Source organism: Haliaeetus leucocephalus, unplaced genomic scaffold (assembly GCF_000737465.1).
Source record: "Haliaeetus leucocephalus isolate CR32 unplaced genomic scaffold, Haliaeetus_leucocephalus-4.0 Scaffold351, whole genome shotgun sequence".
Classification (NCBI taxonomy): Eukaryota; Metazoa; Chordata; class Aves; order Accipitriformes; family Accipitridae; genus Haliaeetus; species Haliaeetus leucocephalus.
The window spans coordinates 3,508,785-3,523,871 of record NW_010972787.1 but is presented as its reverse complement, the minus strand read 5'-3'; the positions used below and the strand labels follow the sequence as shown (position 1 = coordinate 3,523,871).

Genomic DNA, 15,087 nt, shown 5'->3' with positions numbered 1-15,087 from the left:
GGGGGGGATTAAAAGCAGCGGCGAGGGAGATTTCAGGCTGAAACGCGAGGAAAATCCGTTTATCCCCAGAGGGACAGAAACTCCTTTTCCAGCGCTCTCAGGAGGCAGCAGCCTTAAAACCGGTGGGGAGGACAGAGGCTCCCGAAACTCCTTTTCCAGCGCTCTCAGGAGGCAGCAGCCTTAAAACCGGTGGGGACGAGCCCCGAAACCGCCGCCGCTGGCGAGATGCTCCGTGTTCGCCCCGGACGGGACCTGCCGCTGCCCCCCGGGCCCAAGCACTGGAGTTGGGGTTTGGGCTGCTGGGTCTCCCACGCTCAGCTCCGGGAGATCCCTTGTACAGCACGTCCCAGTCACAGAGACTCCGGTCGCTTCCAAATTCGAGTTTTCCTGGCGCTGTCGTGACAGCGTAGGCTGGCTGCTGGCTTTATGTACCTCTGAACCTTTTCTTTGGCTAGGGAAAAACACTTCGCTGGGCGCTTGGTGTGACTCTTCGGTTCACCTGCTAGGGGACAGACAAGACAGTTGAGTGTCATGCAGCCTTCTGACAGTAGCAAGTGTAGGAAAAAATACATCTATTTCCCTCTTCGTTGCCTGCTGGTTGAGGATTAGGTGGCACCTGATGGATGTGCTCGGTTTTTTTGGATGAAAACTTCTCACGTGTCCCAGGGCTCAGTGCTGAGCAGGAAGACCAAATTGCTGTTGTTGGGGGTTTCTCTTTAAGTGTGTATGTGGATTATATTTAGTGTTGTAAGGTAGGTGTGGTAGTCATACTGAATTTATGAGGTTATTAAGCATTAGGGAAACAAGTACATACTGAAATTATTCAGGTCTGTTAAATTGCTAATGAATGCAATTATACTTCGAGGGAGTTATGAGTGCCTTCTCCTCACCACTGCAACACACCTTTGTTCGGCAAAAAAGAACCTCGTTTCGTGTGTGTCTTTATTTCCTACAGTGGGACTCAAACTTTTTTGACTTGGGGACTTTGTAAGGTAATTTCTCTCACAGTTGCTTTTGTTCTCCTGATGCAGGCAGTGCAGCCTGAGGAGCTCAGTTCACCCAGTCGATGTGAAAGCAAGACAGACCAAGGTGCAGCAGATGAAGGAGAGGCAGCGAGGTCGGCTGGTGGAGACAGCAGTGTCGCTTTGAGCTACCCCAGCCTCCGTCTCCATGCGTACAGCATCGAGAGCATGACAACATTTCCGAATGGCTGTGGAAATGGCACCACCGTTACTTGTATAGTTATGGATAATAAAGAGCCCCAAAACCAGACTACCTGTGTCAGTCATAATGGGGGATACAGCACCAGCAACAGTCATGAGGAGGAAATTCAAGAGGATAAACTCAGCCCTTCCAAAATCATGCGCTTTTTCACCACCCCTCGGAAACGGGCTAATTCCAGCTCTGACAGGCCTCGTTCTCTGGTTTTGATGGGCAACTCGTCCACATGGAATGCTTTGTCTTCCATCAGAAAAATGGGATCTTTCAAGAAGCTGAAATCTTCGGTGCTCCAAGGAATCCAAACAAGGGAATGCTCAGACATCTTAAACGAGAATGGCGTAGGCAAACATGGTTCAAACGGGGCAGTGGTGCGAGTTCAGACTAACAGGTATTCCTATTCGGGGCCTCTACATGATTTCCAGAATGCAGTGGATGGTTTAGCTTCTGACTGCTCTGATGCGGAGGAGACCGATGAGTCTTTCCTGAGGAATACTCATCGCTCGCGCAGCATTAGGCGGGCTTACGGTGCTGGCCGCATAAACTTGCTAGACACAGATAAAGTTCAGAGTCATCACAACTGTAGTAGGCCAACATCACCCGTCATCGCAGAGCCAAAGATCTGTGAAATTTTAGTGAAAGACTCTGAAAACAACAGGATCATTTATCGGAGAAGCAAAAGCTCAGATAATTTGAACTTTCTGAAAAAAAGTTCATTCAAACGGAAGTCCACCTCCAACCTTACCGACCTCAAGGTTGCAAGTGAAAACCAGATGCCAACAAGGACTGTGAGTGTTCCTTCTGCTGACTCGGACAAAACCGGTGGGAACCCCGGGAGGAGATCCAAGCGATGGAAGAGCCCTATCAGGGCAAAGGATTTTGACCGAGTTTTGAAACTTGTCAGTAATGTTACAGATGTCGCATGGAAGAAGGATGGCCCTAAGAGCACAGCTCCTTCTCCCAGTGAGCAGTCCCAGAGAACAAGGTCAAACAGCAGACTGCACGATGACTACTCCCGCAGGGTTTCCAGCAGCACGGATCATGACAGAAAGAGATGCACCTCCCCGGTATCTAGTCCAGACTCTTCCTCACCAGGAACACCTTGTCTGCAAAGCCCCGCAGTTGCTCAGGATAAAGAGACTGAAATGAATGTAGCTGTTGCTGAAGACAAAAGCCTCAGGACATCATCGGGTATCCCAGACTCTGATAGTTTATCACCCACGCTGAATGACATTAGTCCATTTCCCAATGAAGTGTTTTATTCGGACTCGGATGAACCAAAAGCTACCCAGCAGTTTACATATGAAGCTGAAAACCCTCACGTTCCCATCAGGCCGACTACTCCAAAGCCTCAAAGTCCCACTGCAGAGAAGGTCAAGTGCAGTATGAATTTCCAGTGCCCAAACCATCACAGCACATTGTCCCTGAGCTCATCGGAGAGCGAGGAGAGAGTCGAGGTACCGGGGCTGAAGTTGGGCAGGAATCCTGTTTGCTTCCAGGACTCGGTGCAAACTGTGTACTATGATGATGGAAATGAAGACAGTGGCATAAGCAGCCACTCTCAGCTGAGCCTCAATTTAGCCTCTGGTGCTGAAGAGAAAAAGGAAGAGGTAAGAAAGAAAGCAAAATCTTTTAGAAGCTGCATATATATCCATCAGATTTTGTCTTTATTAATGCAAAACAATGCAAACAATGCAAAATAACCTGAGTACTAATGGCTATTGCAGCTCGTTATTGCTAAAATATGCTGACAGCAATTATTTCCTTTAATATATTCTCTTTGGATGCTAACATCAAATTATTTTTTCTTTGTGCTTTAATATCAAAGAAAGTTTTGGCAGCAAAGCTATTCATGTATGTTTTCAAGGGCAGCTTACTGCACCCTGCTGATACACCACCTTGTCATGTGCTCTTGTCAGTTTTTACCAGCCTAAGCAGGGTCTGGCCGTGTTTCCTTCCAAGCTGAAAGGTCTCTAAAGAGTCTGTATATTTTGAAGGAGTGTTGATTCAGTGTAAAACACTTTGCCTGTGGAAGCCTTGCAGAACATGGTAGTACTTGTAGAGCAGTGTGGCGTGGCAGGTACAGTAGAGGTTTAAGCATTCAGTTGTATCTGATGTTTTCACTGTCCAGTGATGGCCATGCTGAGGATAAACTGTTTGGTTATTTATTTGCCTGCAAATTTCAAAGAGCAGTACTTTAGATACTGGGCTGAGTGTGTGGCTACTCATGTTTTGGTGAAGACACCAGTGTTTCACTGCACCTAACGCATGATTTCATACTCTCAGTAGATGGTTAGATAGATGTATTGCAGCACCTCTGAGGTAAGTTCATGTAATAACCCTGTGCCGTTACCTAAAGCACTGTGTGAGTTGGCACCAGAGCAATTTTGGCAGTGTTGGTGAAGAGCTGCCGGACGTATCCTGCACCCATCTGAAATGGTGTGGCTCACCTCAGCCCCAGCGATGGGCCGTAATGTGGTTTTATGCTACTCAGGGTGAGGCGGCAGAGAGAGGTTTGCTGCTCATTGGGAAAAATAACACCAGGGCAAAAATCCCTCTGGATCTGTATGAATATGGAAACCATTTACAAAATAAAGCTGACATGTCTTTTATGCCACCTCAGTTTGACTAAAAGCATCTTGTCCCTTAGGTACGAGATAGACAAAGGCAGTTGTTGCAGCTGCACAAACTTCAGCCTTTCATGCTGTACAGTCTTACAATGTCTGTCAAGCCATCTTACTTTTGAAAGCCTGGCGTGGTTTTTGCGAACTAACTGTAAATAGTTACAGAGCTTATCAGTATTGTCCTTCTGCTGGAGAAAAGCGAGTTTGTTTACTGTAGTGCTTGCAGCTATGGTAAGATTGGAAAACTAAACCCAATGTGTGTAAATGTTGGGGCTCTGAGGTTATTTCCTCCTCTGGAGTCCCAGAGTTGCCACAGCCATCCATCTTTCCCAAAACTCTCACTTAAGAGCATATGCAAGGAGATGCTTTCACACTGCCAGAAGAGGCAAGAGCCCTAGTGTGGACGCCTGTCAGTTGCATTTCTCGGGAATAAAATGGGAAGTAGAATTAATGCTACTCATCTACCATCTAGTGGTGATCTGCCATCATGACCCCAGAGAAATTCAGCTGGTCCCTCCCCTTGGCTCCCGACAAACCAGTACAGTTTTCAAATGAACGTGTACATTGGGTGGATAAAAGTTACTGCAGTTTTAGTTTTAACACCACATTCTGTTATTATCTAACATGCAATTTAAACTTTCTCTTTATATTATGACATATTTTAGGTTAATTTTGAGTGCCTTTTAGTGCTCGCCTCTGTTGTCTAAAATACAGAGCGTGCACTGGTGGCAGCTCTGGGTTTGTGTAGCGGGCAGGCGGCCGGCGTGGGATGGAGCCCTGCAGGAGATGAAGGACACGGTGCCCAGGGGACGGACTCCTCGGGGGGACTGTGGCCCCCTCCTTCTGCTGTGAGCCCTGCCCGGAGCCCCCGCGTATGGCAAAACAACTGCAGCCACCCAAACGATGCAGCTGCATCCAGACCTCTCTTCTGATCCAAAAAAGCAAAGCTCTTGGAGGTGGGAGTTGCGGATCGGAAGCAGGAGCTGTGCAGGACAGGGTTTACTTCTGTCTTACTATGTAAGGGGTGTAAACTCTGTCCTCGCTTTTTTCCACGCCTGCTCCTCATCCCATAGGCAACCCTAAAGCTGTGGCACTCAGAGTGACTGCAAAACAGGGAGAGTGGTATGGTTTCTCCCTGCCATTCCTTTGAAGGGTTTCATTGCTCATTTCCTTGCTCCTCCTTTACAGCATGGTTTCCTCAGCATGGAGGTAGCTTGGCACCAAAGATACTTATGCCAGGTTGTTTTTTAATTGGAGTTTATTCAGCCCGCAGGCACTTTTATGAATGCCGCATACTCACACAATGAGGTCATTGGGGATTGAACTTTTGACTACAATTCATTTTTAATTCTACCTTACACCTTCACGTTACAGAACTGTACCCACCTGGCGAGTTGTTCCTGCGACAGTCAAGTGCTTGGTTCATTCTCAACAATCATTTGAGATGCAACACTGAGCCGTGCAAATCCCAAATTTTTAAGACTTTGTCTGAACCTTAAATACACTGTTGATGGACAAATCTGCACTGTTTCCATGTTTCATGCATCTTCTTTTCTGTATGGATTTCATGTAAAAGCCAGTATGTAATCCGGTGCAGCCACTAAAATCTCTGTGGCTTGGAGACATATTTCAGTACAAAGCTTACAAGGTGCTAAGCAGTCAGGCTCAAACGTGTTCTTCTTTCAGGACTGGCTGCCGTAGCTGGAAGCAAATCTAGTTTATTCCCTTACCCACTCATCTAGTAGATTAGTCAGTAAATTAAGTCTCTGGAACTTGGTCTATCTCTATATTTTCCCAAATGTGGAAACGAAACATTTCTACCTTGCTTTTCCCTGACACTGTAAGGCTGATTTTGCAGTATTCGCACAAGGGTGTTTATCCATTTACCTGAATCGATGTTTTGGGGATTTTTTTTCCTATGCGATTCAGTCTTGAGATCCTGTCACTTCTGCCACTTTGTTGGTTTCACCAAAATGCAAGATTTGGACTGGAGCAGGGGAGGTTTGGCCTTCTCGGTTGTTGGTGCTGCCAGAGGTTGCTTCCCAGGGAAGAGCTAATTAAGTGCAGCCTGGATCCATGCCTCAGCACTTCTTCAGCTAGAGGCATGGGTCACCAAAGCTCATCTGTGACAGCCCATGCTTTCGCAGTCTGCTTTATGCCACTGTCGCTTATATTCAGTATGTTGCTTTTAAGCAGCATCAAGAGATGATTAAGGACAAGTTTGTATTTGGACTGTTTTGCATAGTCTTTACTTTCCTGAAGAAGAGCCCCATGTCACTGTAAATAACAAAAACTTAAACTCTCTGCTTTGGACTGGCATGTGTCAGCCACTAAGGCTACCGAAATAAAATACTGTTCTGAATTTGTTACAAAAAAGACAAATCAATTTATCTGACATTTCACCTAGTCTTTCACAAGCTTTTAGAGCACCTGCTATTTAAGTTGCCTTGCTGGCATCTGCCTTTGCAGTACACCAGACTTTTTATTACTTAAATACCTTATCTGCATGACTATAAGTGAATGATAAATTACAGTGAAGAGGTAACTCTGCTGTAATTAGGGTTGAGTCACATTTTGTTTACAGAGTGTATTTTAAGTGCTCTAAGACCTGTCTGTTGACTCATTTATAAATGTCAGTGGTCCCAACTAATCCACATCATCAGTCCCCCAGCGCTCAGCTCTTGGCAGGGTTGAGCTGGTCTGTCCCGTACAGGTCTCGGGGCTCCGAATATTGAGCATGGATGGCTTAACTTGGGAGACAGCTTATGGAGGAGAAGAGGAAGAAGAGCTGTATGGGTGGGAATATGGAGAGGATTCAGCTCTGTCCTCACTGTTCATCCTCCCTATTTCTTGCTTCAGAAAGTGTCCTCACAGTGAAGGACCAAAGGGTGGTGGCTGGATGTGGTCATGTTGAATACCCACAGGGAGCATGCAGCAGCCAGGAGCTGAGGATGGGCATCCTTGGTACCTACCACAAACTCCTGAGTGCTGTGGGGCTGGGGATGGACACACCTGCTAGGAGCTAGCTGGCTTCAGCTCTCTGAACTCTTCTTTTTGGATTTATTCACCCTGGTTCATCCACATGCAATTTAGAGTGCGGCTTAATCAGCTTAATCTATATAACTGAAAATGTGGTAAACTGTGAAGGATGATTAGGTAAAGTGAGTAAGGGGGCGAACTTCTTAAACAGGGTTTACTCCTATGGTGCTTGTAATTTGGAGCAAGGGCTCACCACTCCAGTGGCACTCTGGTCTTGCTGGTTACAGAGCCGGGGGACAGAGCAGCAGAGCACTGTAACGGGCTCTCAGCAGCATCTCTGACAGCAAACAGGTTTCAGTTAGAGCGAGTGATGCTGGATTTACACTAAACTCCCCGAGCTGCTCTGCACAAGTCAGGATACCGTCACACGACGTCTCCACAGTCGCTCAAAGAGTGACTTCCAGGAGCGCTTGCCCAGACCTAAACCAGAAACCACTGCGCATTGCTATAAACCCAAACTGCAGAACCAATCACTGAAATGATGCAGAAGGGAGCCCTCAAAGGACACAAATACCTTCCTGTCGCAGCAAAAACTCTTCCAACTCACTGCAGCAGAGCTGTCAGCCATTCAGTACAGCCTGTAATTGTTTGTTGCTGTACCCTCTACTAGGAAGAAGAAAAACAAGGCAGTGGTGACAGCAATCTGAATTTTGGATCAGGTTAAATTTTAGACTGAGTGACTCTGCAGTGCTGAATAAAATTGGCCATTCCTGAAAACCATAGAGTAATAGAGGAGTTACTGTCATCCCTACAAAAGGGTCTGTGGACGCTGAGAGGGGGAGCTCAGATGGACTCCACTGCAGTTAACCTGTGGCAAGCTGCTCACTTTCCTTACTGCATTTGTGCTCCTCTGCCTTTCCAGAGTGTCTGATATTTGATTCTGCTGTAGCTCTCCTCTGACACCTTAATAATACCCAGTTGCTGCTCACCCTGTGATCAGGAGTAATAGTACCCCAGAGAGTGGGATGGCACTTCTAGCCATGTAATTTGTTTTTTACATCGAGCGTGGTGTTGAGTTTCGGCACCAAAAGCCCTTCTCAACGCTAGGAGGTTGTGATGTCCAAGTTGAGCAGAGGCAGCTGTGGAGTTTCCCCTGAGCCACCCACGTTTCCCCTTTCTGGCATCCGGAGGCTGTGGTGCCACTCGTGGTACCGGGATGCTGAGCGGGATGCTGTGGCAGGCTGGGAGACTGGCTGGGTGCTGGAGGAGACCGAGCACAGAATCCTCGATTTTTCCTACTCCAAGCTCAACCACAGCAGCCTCGCCCTTACTCCATGCTCTAGGATGTAATAGTTTGCAGACGTAGAGTTGCCCAAGGCAGCTCCACCCCACACAAACTGGAGTTTGTGACTGCTGCTGGGACCCGCTGGTGGCTGGGTTTGGGTTTGGGTTTGGGTTTGGGCTTGGGCAGGGATGCCGAGGCTTTGCTCTGGAAGGGTGGAGAGAAGGGGGAACCAGAGGACCTCCGCCTGGAGAGACACTGACGAGACGCAAAAAAAAGCCTATGGCTTTTTATGTTTTGCTTTGTTAGCATAAAGTTCCACTTTCAACCTGTGGTTGTCATCTGGCTTTTGAGGTTTGCCAGTGGGTATTACAAAAACAGCCCGGCAAAAGTTGCTTGTTTTGCCAAATAAAAGGGAAATGGATTTTTTTTAGACCTGTTACTTGATCTGGGGTGTTCTAGAAATTACTTGGGGATTTATTTAGGGATTATTAATGCCTATAGATCTTCTAAGAAGAGGCAGAGGATATGAATACTCCTTCGCTATACACTACATGCTTGCTGTTCCAGTTGAGATACTGAAATAAAGAAGGGACCCTGTTAGAGCATCACCCAGCCATCCCCAAGTATCAGTCACTGGAAAACTAGTGGAAAGAGTTTTCTGGTTTTAGCATGCTGGCATTTTTATATGACCGGTGAGATTACTTCTGCAAAGCAAATACATTTCACTGCAAACTCCGCTATGCCATTTGGAAATATGTTAGCTGATTTGGTTTTGGAAATGAGTTAGAGGAGAGGATGAAGGAAATCCTTGAGGCTGAAGAACAGATTTGAGTGTCATGACATCTGCTTGTCATTTCCAGTTCAGCCCTATGCTTCCTCTGTGACTTACATGACTTAACTGCTTTGTGTGTCCTCCTTATCTGTGAAATGTGGATATTATGAAGGTGAACTCGCTTATCTTGGGAAGGCATGTTGCTGAGAGGGAAAGCATTATGCTTGTTGATTATGATAAGGAGGCTTTCAAGGATCAGCTTAAATGAAGCAAACCCGCATTAAAAATGCCTTAGAAATATATGGCTAAGTTTTGATTGGGGTTGTATCTATATAGCCTGATCTTTTAATGCATTTTTATAGGTGTATTTGTTAGTTAGAACCCCACAATTGCTTTGATGTCAACAAATTCCAAGAGTAGAATTATATAAATTTTTTCCGATTTCTAAAACTTCCAAAATGAGTGTTTTACCACAGTAGTTTGTGTTGCTAATGAGGATTGATTTTACAATATTACAAGGCATAGTTATATAATTTTACTTCATTACAATGCCTAGTATTTCCTGCACCTGTTCTAGGAGCTCATACTAGTGTAGTGCAGTGGTATTACTTTAGGGGGTCCTCCTTGGAAGCAGTGCTCTGCAAATTTTTAAACTGTGGGTCCAAATTTTTAAACTGGGGTGGGGCGGGGGGGAGAGACAAGGCTGATTATGCTGTTATGTTTATAACTTCCAAGCAGCTAAAACTTATGTTAAATTTTGAATATGGATGTATTACTTTGATTTCTTTTGCTTTGCTTGTTTGTATAGGTGTAAATGCATATGTTCTTAAACTTTTTTGCAGTTGTTTCACAGATTGTATTCTCCTGTCTTGCAGACCTGTCTCGCTTGAATAGCACTGTGTATTCTAGGGATAATCAGTGCATTTATTTGGGGTCTTCTCAAAGGCTAATTAAAAAGAAAAGATGCTAGGGGCAGAAGAGGCAGGGGGATGTAAAGGAAAAGAATATAGTGCAATTTGCATTTAATTAGAAAGGAACAGATGGAAATTTTCTTCCTGTAAGTGAATTGGACTGGTTTAATAATTCTGGTTGGTTAGTGATAGAAGATGCAAACACTGATTGCATGGGTGCTTTCTTCTACAGTACAAACAATCATTTCCATGGTAACTATTGCTGTGGTGGTATCACTGTTGGAAATTGTCAGCCTGTTGGATCAATAGGGAATCACTGGGCTCTCATAATGGTTTAGGATCTTTTTATAAAATCTGGAAAGGAAGCAATAAATATATTTTCTCTGGGAGGCTGTATTGTATCCGGAGTCTTGTAATCTCTTTGTCTGTCACAACAGTTTGCAAATAAAAATGTTGATCATGTCCATGAAACATAAAACAAGCTTTTGACCTCCGTTAGTAGTGATGATAAATGAACTTCAACTAATGCTCCCCCGCTGCTGTTTAACAACAGGAAAAAGTGCAAAGGTTGCCTTTTATCATGTACCTGGGTGGAGACATGTTGTGCAGAATTTACTCTGTTAAGTGAAGGTGATAAAAGAATTTGTGGCCACTAAGTCATGATTACTTGGTCCTTTATGATTTTGGTGGCTTATATGAACTGAAAAATGAATTCTAATATTACTACTGAGTTCCTAGCATTTGGCAGTTACTGCATTATACAGAAATATCAGCTATTCAATGGTCACCAATTATAATACTGGCATACAGCTGTCATTGTAAGCATAAGAAGTTTGTACATTTTTATATAGACCCCTAAATGTACACAGAAATGTGTACTCATGATCAAAATACAGAGATACCTACATGACATAGCACAAATACTGTGAGGCTTTTAAGCCTTCTCATTTACAGAAGAACATGACTGATTATCCATTCACAAGTTTTCACTGAGAATATGTAGTAATTGTGTTCTGAAACTTCTCAGCCTACTCAGGTTTTCCTTGTAACTTATTCTCAGCCAGAATTATCATGTTTCGTTTATCATACCTTTTTATAAATTGCATTTGGAAATTAATATGCATTTATTGTAAATTATTAGATTTTGATTATCTCCTTTCTCTGGATTAGAAAAAGGCACCTGTATTTAGCAAGGCTGCATTTCAGTCAGGCAGCTCAAAAATACAGAGGTACCAAAACAAGAAGCATTGCAACTTACTGTGGAGCTAAGGAAAAGAAAAAAGGCAGAAGGGGGCCAGGATGCTCTTTCCCCTGGAGACCAGCAGGACTAGGGGTCCTTGTCCAAGAGGCACCTACCTGTGAATTCCCAGCAGATTGCCAGGTAGAGAAAAAACTTTCAGGAGATTTAAGTGTCCCTTATACTGCCATGCTTTTCTATATGGATACGTTATGCAGAATTAATTGTATCAGTACATTTAGAACATAAAAATAAAATTTAAAAAATCCAGGGGGTTGAAATGCAGATTAGTGGGCAGGGAGCCTCAGCAATGTACACAGGCATCAACATGTTTGTAGAGTGGTGATTTTATTTTCATTAGGGAGTTTACTGGCATAAATACATTAACAAAAAATCACCCAGGGATTTTTTTTCCTTGCCATCATGGTGGCAGCAGTGTGTCAGCCCTCACAAGTGTACCAGCAGCAGCAAGCTGACCAGCAGCGGGCTGTGTTGGGTCAGACTTACAGTTTGGGCTTTTTCTGCAGTGGAGAGTGTGGTCAGGTATAGTGTTATTCACGGTTGGCGTAACTGTGCCAGCAAAAGTCCTGCCATGCAATTTCAGGTACTGGCAATTTTTTGCCATTTCACTGATAGAAGTTGCATCCATATAAGCAACACTTTACCAGTACTGTACAGATCAGATCTCATGCTCCTTGGGCAGTGCTCCCTCTGAAGACAATTTTGGGTGCTGAATTTATCAAATACACACTGTAGTCTGAGTAAGAGTTGCAGAACCTGGCTCTCATCTGGCTCTGAAGTCTAAGCTAAGATTTCAGTAGTTAAAACGCCTGATGCTGATGTTGCTTACGTTGGTATTAATGAGTAACAGGGAATGCCAATAGCAGTCATGTGCCATTAAATGCAACAGGGTTGTACCAGTGCCAGGTCGAGTTGAGTGAGGTCATGAAAAAGTCCTTGAAGCTGCTGTGCCTGGGTTGGGAAATCAGTCTGGGACCAGGCAAAGGAGGGATTTGGTCCGGCTGGGCTCAGACTCGGCGGTGTAGATGTCTACCTGGAGCAGCCTGGGAAGGTTCCTGCTGGATCGGGATCGGTGTGGTCAGGGGGTCCTGGGGAGCACACCCTCACCAGCACACCTGAGAGTGGCACCTAGAGCCCAGCCCAGTCACCTAAGAACAGCTGTCAAGTGCAATGAAGGGCAGGTAACCAAGACAGCTGTGCACAGCTGGAAAGCACCTTGTGGGGAAGCTGCACCTTGCTGGGGCAGGAGATGGGGACCAAGCAGGGTTCCCCACAGCGTTGGGGAAGCGTTGTAGTGCCGTCCACCTCTACCTGCAGTCGGGTTTGGCACCTGATTCCTGCCTGTAGCGCTGCCCAGCTGATCCGCTCCGTGGGCTTGGCTGGCACTCTTGTTTGGGGGCTCAACTCGATTGCCTGAACGTAAGCACCCAGCGCTGCTGGAGGTGCCCTGACTGGTTCCCCCTCATCTCCAGGGGCTGCTTCTGAATGGCCCGGGCCTCCCGTAGGTCCCCTGTCGTACCTGCAAGAGGCATGGTATGCACAGATATTTTACATCCCTTAGGACATTTGAAATGGCCCCAGGTGCCTATGTTTGGGCAACAAAATTTCACCACAGATTTCTACAGGCTACAGTGACAGCTTTAACGTCTAGCTAACATACAGACACCTCCGTTGCAGACATCAAAATTTAGATGTGGGAATCTGGAGCTGAATGCCATCCTAAGAGTGACATATTACGTGGGAACAATAGCAAATAAAAGTGTAGCCTGGATCGAAGTAAATGTTCACTTTAAGTGGTTGTATTTGTAGATATACTGCTGTCAGGAAAAAGGAAAACAATTGAAATACAACAATTTAATTAATGTGCTGTCATAGGAATTTAGGTGTCCAGGTAAAATTAATTCATTTGCATCAGTGTAAATAGGTAGAGCTGTTTATGTTTGCATTCTCAGAAGAAACCTAACTGAGGATGCAGCCTAAAAGACTGAGTAATCTTGATTGCTAGCATTGGCGATCCTGTGCTGTTGCTAGACTAGCAGATGTGAATTTCAGAATATCCAGAGTGGATTCAGCTTAAACCTTTAATTCTCAGAAATCTTGAAATTCCTTGAAATTTTTGATGAACACTTAGAATGTATCAGTCAGTGCGTGACATTTTGGTTTTCATCCTATATGAAGTGCCCTGTATATCTCTACTCATGTCTGTAGATGTTACCAATAATAATTGTGTAACATAAACCTGATTTCACTTACAAAGGATTAATCAAGAGAGGGTCATCTGAGGTCAGTGGTGCTGCACCAGTATAAAGCCAGTGACAGGTGGAACAAAATTGTTTCCTTAGAATTTTTTCGCTGGTGTCAAGAATCACACTTACACTTAAGTGAGTGCAATATTGGAGCCTATAAGTTGTGTGCTGGATATTTTGTTCCTCCTTGTAAGTGGTCACTTGACCAGGTCCTGCTTGAGTAGGTCACTTAGAAGAATGTGAGGTTATCAGTCTGGTTTCCTCTGATTTTTGCTATGAGAGGATTACATTTTCTGTTTTATTAGTATTCTTCAATGCAGTTATAGATCTAAGCCTAAAAATACACATCCTTCAGCATTGTTTATTGCACAGCAGAGATTCATCTGGCTGTCATTTGGATCACCGCTGTAGGTGGAGTGCTGCAGAAGGATAGCAGTCCTCTCTTTGCAAATATTATTGCTCAAGATAAGGGTGTAAAAAGCAGATTGGAAGATGACGTGTGACGTGTCCTTCCCTCAGTCTAAAAGTACAGGATCATGGGATGAACTTCACCTGACTGGTTATGCAGAGTGTGCTCACTTATGTAGCTCTTATGGACAAGACTTTGCAAAACAAAAACATAAAATGACTCTCATGAGCTCTTTTCTCAGTCACTGCATATGTGGAGACACTCTACCTGTGTCCGATTCTGAGGTAAGAACCTTATTTAACCTGTGATTTTGCTGCTTTGACCTTAGAGGGGCTGTGTTTAAGGGACAGCTTTGCTGAAGCTGTGTCAGTGCACAGGCCAGGGAGTCACTCTCTACTGAATTGCTTATACTATTGAAACTGGTCCTGAGCTAAAATCTGCAGAGAAGCTGAAGCATGCTTGAGTGACAGGTGTGACACCATAGAAATCAGAATTTATGCAAGTGCTCTATTTAGAATAAATTTCATGCTGTAAGTGAAATAATTGAATGTAGAGCGATGGATGACATTGATCATTTTTCATACCTTAATTGCAGTGATCATGTTAAAATGCTGACTGTTTAATAACTCTGCCTACTAGCTAAAGTGCTTTCATACAGTGAAATTTATCTTAAGCTGTCTTTCAAACAAAAAGTGAAATCTGCCTGCTGTATCAGGTGGCCTTCTAAAAAAAGCTCATCGGAGTTGTACTGGCCTGGTTGAAAATGGTAGGTGGAGAAGAAGGTGACAGAAGATAAGTCCTCTTTCACAGGCATCATTGTAAAAGGCTGATTCTGGGCTGCATGTTTGCTTTGAATATGCAGTACCTGAAATGCCTTCCCCTGGTCTGAAACAGATGAACAAAATGTAGCCAGGCAGACAAAATGATGCCTCTCTTTTTTGGAATACTTATTAGCTTTGAACATCCTCAGAAATGTACTTGGGTAGTCTGAAGATACCCTAATAAAGAAGTAGGCTGATTTTTTTACAAAAAAAAGGCAGAATTAGCTCATAATTTTTATGAGAACTTGGGGCAGGGTTCACTTGCTCAGCAGTGGTTTGGAGTTTGTCATTCATTCCATCAGGCGTTCATGCCAGCTGCCACCCAGCCCAGAAATACCCATCTTCCTTTCTCTGTTTCTTTTCTGTTCTTATAGAGGAGCCAGGAAAAGCCAAGGAAATGCTGAGAATTTGGAAATTTGAGGGAAATGTGAATATAAATTTTTATGCACAGTATTTTTTCTCAAAAACTGTAGGGATTTTGTTAGAAAAGTTTACAGCAGTATTACTCCAAATGCATTGAAATCCTTAAAAATGATCTCTCTAACAAGTATTTCAGTTAAGGTT

The 15,087-nt window shown here is 44.3% G+C and overlaps 1 protein-coding gene across 3 annotated transcripts in view; it reads left to right on the top strand.

The window, feature by feature from the left end:
- The first annotated feature begins 1,145 nt into the window (after positions 1–1,145).
- SPATA13 (spermatogenesis associated 13) overlaps positions 1,146–15,087 on the top strand; it is a 44,205-nt gene continuing 30,263 nt past the window's right edge. The window contains exons 1-2 of one of the 3 annotated variants that reach the window (XM_010572653.1): positions 1,146–2,828; positions 13,759–13,764. In XM_010572653.1, coding sequence (XP_010570955.1) covers positions 1,191–2,828; positions 13,759–13,764 — 1,644 coding nt within the window. In that variant the 5' untranslated portion in view covers positions 1,146–1,190. The remainder of the gene's footprint in view (positions 2,829–13,758; positions 13,765–15,087) is intronic. The other 2 variants (XM_010572656.1, XM_010572652.1) reach the window with 2 other exon arrangements.